Source organism: Oncorhynchus keta, unplaced genomic scaffold, assembly GCF_023373465.1.
Source record: "Oncorhynchus keta strain PuntledgeMale-10-30-2019 unplaced genomic scaffold, Oket_V2 Un_contig_25643_pilon_pilon, whole genome shotgun sequence".
NCBI lineage: Eukaryota > Metazoa > Chordata > Actinopteri > Salmoniformes > Salmonidae > Oncorhynchus > Oncorhynchus keta.
The window spans coordinates 35,001-42,500 of record NW_026284554.1 but is presented as its reverse complement, the minus strand read 5'-3'; the positions used below and the strand labels follow the sequence as shown (position 1 = coordinate 42,500).

Sequence of the window (7,500 nt, the reverse complement as noted above, 5' to 3'; positions counted from 1 at the left end):
CTGATAGGCCCTGACATGGTGAGGACAGGGCTCCTTCCTCTCTCTGATAGGCCCTGACATGGTGAGGGTAGGGCTCCTTCCTCTCTCTGATAGGCCCTGACATGGTGAGGACAGGGCTCCTTCCTCTCTCTGATAGGCTCTGACATGGTGAGGACAGGGCTCCTTCCTCTCTCTGATAGGCCCTGACATGGTGAGGGTAGGGCTCCTTCCTCTCTCTGATAGGCCCTGACATGGTGAGGACAGGGCTCCTTCCTCTCTCTGATAGGCCCTGACATGGTGAGGACAGGGCTCCTTCCTCTCTCTGATAGGCCCTGACATGGTGAGGACAGGGCTCCTTCCTCTCTCTGATAGGCCCTGACATGGTGAGGGTAGGGCTCCTTCCTCTCTCTGATAGGCTCTGACATGGTGAGGGTAGGGCTCCTTCCTCTCTCTGATAGGCCCTGACATGGTGAGGGTAGGGCTCCTTCCTCTCTCTGATAGGCCCTGACATGGTGAGGGTAGGGCTCCTTCCTCTCTCTGATAGGCCCTGACATGGTGAGGACAGGGCTCCTTCCTCTCTCTGATAGGCTCTGACATGGTGAGGGTAGGACTCCTTCCTCTCTCTGATAGGCCCTGACATGGTGAGGGTAGGGCTCCTTCCTCTCTCTGATAGGCTCTGACATGGTGAGGACAGGGCTCCTTCCTCTCTCTGATAGGCCCTGACATGGTGAGGACAGGACTCCTTCCTCTCTCTGATAGGCCCTGACATGGTGAGGGTAGGGCTCCTTCCTCTCTCTGATAGGCCCTGACATGGTGAGGACAGGGCTCCTTCCTCTCTCTGATAGGCCCTGACATGGTGAGGGTAGGACTCCTTCCTCTCTCTGATAGGCCCTGACATGGTGAGGGTAGGGCTCCTTCCTCTCTCTGATAGGCTCTGACATGGTGAGGGTAGGACTCCTTCCTCTCTCTGATAGGCCCTGACATGGTGAGGGTAGGACTCCTTCCTCTCTCTGATAGGCCCTGACATGGTGAGGACAGGGCTCCTTCCTCTCTCTGATAGGCCCTGACATGGTGAGGACAGGGCTCCTTCCTCTCTCTGATAGGCCCTGACATGGTGAGGGTAGGACTCCTTCCTCTCTCTGATAGGCCCTGACATGGTGAGGACAGGGCTCCTTCCTCTCTCTGATAGGCTCTGACATGGTGAGGGTAGGACTCCTTCCTCTCTCTGATAGGCCCTGACATGGTGAGGACAGGGCTCCTTCCTCTCTCTGATAGGCCCTGACATGGTGAGGACAGTGCTCCTTCCTCTCTCTGATAGGCTCTGACATGGTGAGGGTAGGACTCCTTCCTCTCTCTGATAGGCCCTGACATCTGACATGGGAAAGAATGTACTGTACTTTAACTCTGTCATCAGTGGTGGGTGACTCAACACTGCCTTCCTCTCTTTCTCCTTCCCTCCTGCTCTGTCTGCGTCCTAATTGGCACCCTATTTGCTACACAGTGCACTGTCCTTGTTGGAGTCCTGTGGGAATAAGGCTTTCATTTGGGATGCACCCTCTGTGGTATAAATGGAGCCTTTCTCTCTAGGCCACGCCTTTGCTGTGGAATGTAGGCATTCTGATTCACTTCCTCCCTGACACTGACACACACACACAGTACCCCCCAACCACACACACACACACACTTGTGAGGCTAACCTTGTGGGGACACACAATTCAGTCCTATTCAAATTCCTATTTTCCCGAACCCCTAACCTAACACATACACATACCCTAAAACGAACCGTAGCTCCTAACCCTTAACGTAATTCTAACCCTAACCTAACCACCGAGAAATAGACTTCTGGTCCCCACAAGAATAGTTAAACACACACACACACACACACACACACACACACACACACACACACACACGCTGAAGGGATAGAAAAATCTGCCAGTGCCAACTATATAGCTCTGTTTAGGGGTGGAACTGTCTCCTTGCCAACTATATAGCTCTGTTTAGGGGTGGAACTGTCTCCTTGCCAACTATATAGCTCTGTTTAGGGGTGGAACTCTCTCCTTGCCAACTATATAGCTCTGTTTAGGGGTGGAACTGTCTCCTTGCCAACTATATAGCTCTGTTTAGGGGTGGAACTCTCTCCTTGCCAACTATATAGCTCTGGTTAGGGGTGGAACTGTCTCCTTGCCAACTATATAGCTCTGTTTAGGGGTGGAACTGTCTCCTTGCCAACTATATAGCTCTGTTTAGGGGTGGAACTGTCTCCTTGCCAACTATATAGCTCTGTTTAGGGGTGGAACTGTCTCCTTGCCAACTATATAGCTCTGTTTAGGGGTGGAACTGTCTCCTTGCCAACGATATAGCTCTGTTTAGGGGTGGAACTGTCTCCTTGCCAACTATATAGCTCTGTTTAGGGGTGGAACTCTCTCCTTGCCAACTATATAGCTCTGGTTAGGGGTGGAGCTGTCTCCTTGCCAACTATATAGCTCTGTTTAGGGTGGAACTGGAACTGTCTCCTTGCCAACTATATAGCTCTGTTTAGGGGTGGAACTGTCTCCTTGACAACGATATAGCTCTGTTTAGGGGTGGAACTGTCTCCTTGCCAACTATATAGCTCTGTTTAGGGGTGGAACTGTGTCCTTGCCAACTATATAGCTCTGTTTAGGGGTGGAACTGTCTCCTTGCCAACTATATAGCTCTGTTTAGGGGTGGAACTGTGTCCTTGCCAACTATATAGCTCTGGTTAGGGGTGGAACTGTCTCCTTGCCAACTATATAGCTCTGTTTAGGGGTGGAACTGTGTCCTTGCCAACTATATAGCTCTGTTTAGGGGTGGAACTGTCTCCTTGCCAACTATATAGCTCTGTTTAGGAGTGGAACCTTCTCCTTGCCAACTATATAGCTCCTTGCCTTGCTGTCCTGTCCTCCTCTGTGTCTCTGAGGGGCCTGAGCCTGAGGTTTAGGTAGAGATAAGAGAGATGGGCCAGGGATTAAACCCTAAAAACAGCCTCCACCACGGTTCCTGCTAGAGAGGAGAACTCTCTTCGTTATTAACAGCACCTGAGTGGGTTTAGATTCAGTTCAGTTCCTGACCACCTCTCCTTCAGTGGTCAGCCCTGACCTCCTGCATAGTGTCCTCCTGTGTCCTGACATCACCTCTCCTTCAGTGGTCAGCCCTGACCTCCTGCATAGTGTCCTCCTGTGTCCTGACATCACCTCTCCTTCAGTGGTCAGCCCTGACCTCCTACCCAGACACCTCCTGTGTCCTGACATCACCTCTCCTTCAGTGGTCAGCCCTGACCTCCTACCCAGACACCTCCTGTGTCCTGACATCACCTCTCCTTCAGTGGTCATCCCTGACCTCCTACCCAGACACCTCCTGTGTCCTGACATCACCTCTCCTTCAGTGGTCAGCCCTGACCTCCTACCCAGACACCTCCTGTGTCCTGACATCACCTCTCCTTCAGTGGTCAGCCCTGTCCTCCTGCATAGTGTCCTCCTGTGTCCTGACATCACCTCTCCTTCAGTGGTCAGCCCTGACCTCCTGCATAGTGTCCTCCTGTGTCCTGACATCACCTCTCCTTCAGTGGTCAGCCCTGACCTCCTGCATAGTGTCCTCCTGTGTCCTGACATCACCTCTCCTTCAGTGGTCAGCCCTGACCTCCTACCCAGACACCTCCTGTGTCCTGACATCACCTCTCCTTCAGTGGTCAGCCCTGACCTCCTACCCAGACACCTCCTGTGTCCTGACATCACCTCTCCTTCAGTGGTCAGCCCTGACCTCCTACCCAGACACCTCCTGTGTCCTGACATCACCTCTCCTTCAGTGGTCAGCCCTGACCTCCTACCCAGACACCTCCTGTGTCCTGACATCACCTCTCCTTCAGTGGTCAGCCCTGTACTCCTGCATAGTGTCCTCCTGTGTCCTGACATCACCTCTCCTTCAGTGGTCATCCCTGGCCTCCTGCATAGTGTCCTCCTGTGTCCTGACATCACCTCTCCTTCAGTGGTCAGCCCTGACCTCCTGCATAGTGTCCTCCTGTGTCCTGACATCACCTCTCCTTCAGTGGTCAGCCCTGACCTCCTGCATAGTGTCCTCCTGTGTCCTGACATCACCTCTCCTTCAGTGGTCAGCCCTGGCCTCCTACCCAGACACCTCCTGTGTCCTGACATCACCTCTCCTTCAGTGGTCAGCCCTGACCTCCTACCCAGACACCTCCTGTGTCCTGACATCACCTCTCCTTCAGTGGTCAGCCCTGACCTCCTACCCAGACACCTCCTGTGTCCTGACATCACCTCTCCTTCAGTGGTCAGCCCTGACCTCCTACCCAGACACCTCCTGTGTCCTGACATCACCTCTCCTTCAGTGGTCAGCCCTGACCTCCTACCCAGACACCTCCTGTGTCCTGACATCACCTCTCCTTCAGTGGTCAGCCCTGACCTCCTACCCAGACACCTCCTGTGTCCTGACATCACCTCTCCTTCAGTGGTCAGCCCTGACCTCCTACCCAGACACCTCCTGTGTCCTGACATCACCTCTCCTTCAGTGGTCATCCCTGGCCTCCTACCCAGACACCTCCTGTGTCCTGACATCACCTCTCCTTCAGTGGTCATCCCTGGCCTCCTACCCAGACACCTCCTGTGTCCTGACATCACCTCTCCTTCAGTGGTCATCCCTGGCCTCCTACCCAGACACCTCCTGTGTCCTGACATCACCTCTCCTTCAGTGGTCATCCCTGACCTCCTACCCAGACACCTCCTGTGTCCTGACATCACCTCTCCTTCAGTGGTCATCCCTGGCCTCCTACCCAGACACCTCCTGTGTCCTGACATCACCTCTCCTTCAGTGGTCAGCCCTGACCTCCTACCCAGACACCTCCTGTGTCCTGACATCACCTCTCCTTCAGTGGTCAGCCCTGACCTCCTACCCAGACACCTCCTGTGTCCTGACATCACCTCTCCTTCAGTGGTCAGCCCTGACCTCCTACCCAGACACCTCCTGTGTCCTGACATCACCTCTCCTTCAGTGGTCATCCCTGACCTCCTACCCAGACACCTCATGTGTCCTGACATCACCTCTCCTTCAGTGGTCAGCCCTGTACTCCTGCATAGTGTCCTCCTGTGTCCTGACATCACCTCTCCTTCAGTGGTCAGCCCTGACCTCCTGCATAGTGTCCTCCTGTGTCCTGACATCACCTCTCCTTCAGTGGTCAGCCCTGACCTCCTGCATAGTGTCCTCCTGTGTCCTGACATCACCTCTCCTTCAGTGGTCAGCCCTGACCTCCTACCCAGACACCTCCTGTGTCCTGACATCACCTCTCCTTCAGTGGTCAGCCCTGACCTCCTACCCAGACACCTCCTGTGTCCTGACATCACCTCTCCTTCAGTGGTCATCCCTGGCCTCCTACCCAGACACCTCCTGTGTCCTGACATCACCTCTCCTTCAGTGGTCAGCCCTGACCTCCTACCCAGACACCTCATGTGTCCTGACATCACCTCTCCTTCAGTGGTCATCCCTGACCTCCTACCCAGACACCTCCTGTGTCCTGACATCACCTCTCCTTCAGTGGTCAGCCCTGACCTCCTACCCAGACACCTCCTGTGTCCTGACATCACCTCTCCTTTAGTGGTCAGCCCTGACCTCCTACCCAGACACCTCCTGTGTCCTGACATCACCTCTCCTTTAGTGGTCAGCCCTGACCTCCTGCATAGTGTCCTCCTGTGTCCTGACATCACCTCTCCTTCAGTGGTCATCCCTGGCCTCCTGCATAGTGTCCTCCTGTGTCCTGACATCACCTCTCCTTCAGTGGTCAGCCCTGACCTCCTGCATAGTGTCATCCTGTGTCCTGACATCACCTCTCCTTCAGTGGTCAGCCCTGACCTCCTGCATAGTGTCCTCCTGTGTCCTGACATCACCTCTCCTTCAGTGGTCAGCCCTGGCCTCCTACCCAGACACCTCCTGTGTCCTGACATCACCTCTCCTTCAGTGGTCAGCCCTGACCTCCTACCCAGACACCTCCTGTGTCCTGACATCACCTCTCCTTCAGTGGTCAGCCCTGACCTCCTACCCAGACACCTCCTGTGTCCTGACATCACCTCTCCTTCAGTGGTCAGCCCTGACCTCCTACCCAGACACCTCCTGTGTCCTGACATCACCTCTCCTTCAGTGGTCAGCCCTGGCCTCCTACCCAGACACCTCCTGTGTCCTGACATCACCTCTCCTTCAGTGGTCATCCCTGACCTCCTACCCAGACACCTCATGTGTCCTGACATCACCTCTCCTTCAGTGGTCATCCCTGGCCTCCTACCCAGACACCTCCTGTGTCCTGACATCACCCTTCTCCTTCAGTGGTCATCCCTGAGTGGTCATCCCTGGCCTCCTACCCAGACACCTCCTGTGTCCTGACATCACCTCTCCTTCAGTGGTCATCCCTGACCTCCTACCCAGACACCTCCTGTGTCCTGACATCACCTCTCCTTCAGTGGTCATCCCTGGCCTCCTACCCAGACACCTCCTGTGTCCTGACATCACCTCTCCTTCAGTGGTCATCCCTGGCCTCCTACCCAGACACCTCCTGTGTCCTGACATCACCTCTCCTTCAGTGGTCATCCCTGGCCTCCTACCCAGACACCTCCTGTGTCCTGACATCACCTCTCCTTCAGTGGTCATCCCTGACCTCCTACCCAGACACCTCCTGTGTCCTGACATCACCTGAGTGGTCAGCCCTCCTACCCAGACACCTCCTGTGTCCTGACATCACCTCTCCTTCAGTGGTCAGCCCTGACCTCCTGCATAGTGTCCTCCTGTGTCCTGACATCACCTCTCCTTCAGTGGTCAGCCCTGACCTCCTACCCAGAGTGAGGCTGTGTGGAGTCATCAAATATAATGAGATATTCTCTCATTACAGTGTGTTTTCCCCCTCAGTGATGGACCTCTGTGGATGGATGATGTGTTTGACATTAGTGACATGACTGGATGTCTCATTGACCCTGACATTCCACCTCATTAGCATGGGGGTTAAGATGGAGGGAGGAAGACAGTATGAGAACGAAGAGAGCGTATGAGAGAGAGTATGTGGGGGTACAGAGGGAGAGAGACAGAGACAGAGAGAGACAGAGAGAGAGAGAGACAGACAGAGAGAGACAGAGAAACCAGCTCAATGCAATTGAAGAATCCATAGACTCTAACCACTTCTGGGAAAATTGGAAAACACTAAACAAACAACAACACACAGAATTATCTATCCAAAATGGAGATGTCTGGGTAAACCACTTCTCCAATCTTTTTGGCTCTATAACAAAGAATAAAGAGCAAAAACATATACATGATACATGACCAAATACAGATCTTAGAATCAACTATTAAAGACTACCAGAACCCACTGGATTCTCCAATTACATTGAATGAGTTACAGGACAAAATAAAAACCCTCCAACCCAAAAAGGCCTGTGGTGTTGATGGTATCCTCAATGAAATTATCAAATATACAGACAACAAATTCCAATTGGCTATACTAAAACT

At 53.5% G+C, this 7,500-nt stretch overlaps 2 protein-coding genes across 22 annotated transcripts in view; both read right to left on the bottom strand.

Annotated features, from left to right (window-relative positions):
• Window positions 1-7,500, bottom strand: part of LOC118383374 (uncharacterized) — a 33,678-nt gene that overhangs the window by 3,668 nt on the left and 22,510 nt on the right. The window contains exon 3 of the mRNA XM_052506209.1: window positions 1-1,350. This exon is cut by the window's left edge and continues 243 nt beyond it. Within this exon, the coding sequence (XP_052362169.1) occupies window positions 1-1,350 (1,350 nt within the window). The remainder of the gene's footprint in view (window positions 1,351-7,500) is intronic.
• Window positions 2,662-6,680, bottom strand: LOC127922423 (uncharacterized). 21 transcript variants are annotated; one of them, XM_052506213.1, is made up of 5 exons: window positions 5,475-6,139; window positions 5,335-5,414; window positions 4,995-5,034; window positions 3,315-3,374; window positions 2,662-3,134 (listed from the first exon to the last, which is right to left on the bottom strand). In XM_052506213.1, the coding sequence occupies exons 1-5, from the start codon at window positions 6,129-6,131 to the stop codon at window positions 3,060-3,062; spliced, it is 912 nt and encodes a 303-aa protein (XP_052362173.1). In that variant the 5' UTR covers window positions 6,132-6,139; the 3' UTR covers window positions 2,662-3,059. The 21 variants fall into 21 exon arrangements, 2 of the variants coding, with proteins under 2 accessions (XP_052362173.1, XP_052362172.1); XM_052506212.1 differs by lacking the exon at window positions 4,995-5,034 and adding an exon at window positions 4,695-4,814 and having other exon boundaries at window positions 5,355-5,414; XR_008111273.1 differs by lacking the exons at window positions 2,662-3,134; window positions 5,475-6,139 and adding exons at window positions 4,575-4,754; window positions 6,451-6,566 and having other exon boundaries at window positions 3,261-3,374.

What these genes read in the sequence shown, in the direction of transcription:
- LOC127922423 (XM_052506212.1), bottom strand. Translation starts at nt 6,131, where the DNA reads ATGTCAGGACACAGGAGGTGTCTGGGTAGGAGGTCAGGGCTGACCACT. An exon ending in GGATGACCACTGAAGGAGAG is followed by an intron (nt 5,415 to 5,474) that starts GTGATGTCAGGA and finishes ACTGAAGGAGAG; the next exon opens with GTGATGTCAGGACACAGGAG. An exon ending in GGATGACCACTGAAGGAGAG is followed by an intron (nt 3,135 to 3,314) that starts GTGATGTCAGGA and finishes ACTGAAGGAGAG; the next exon opens with GTGATGTCAGGACACAGGAG.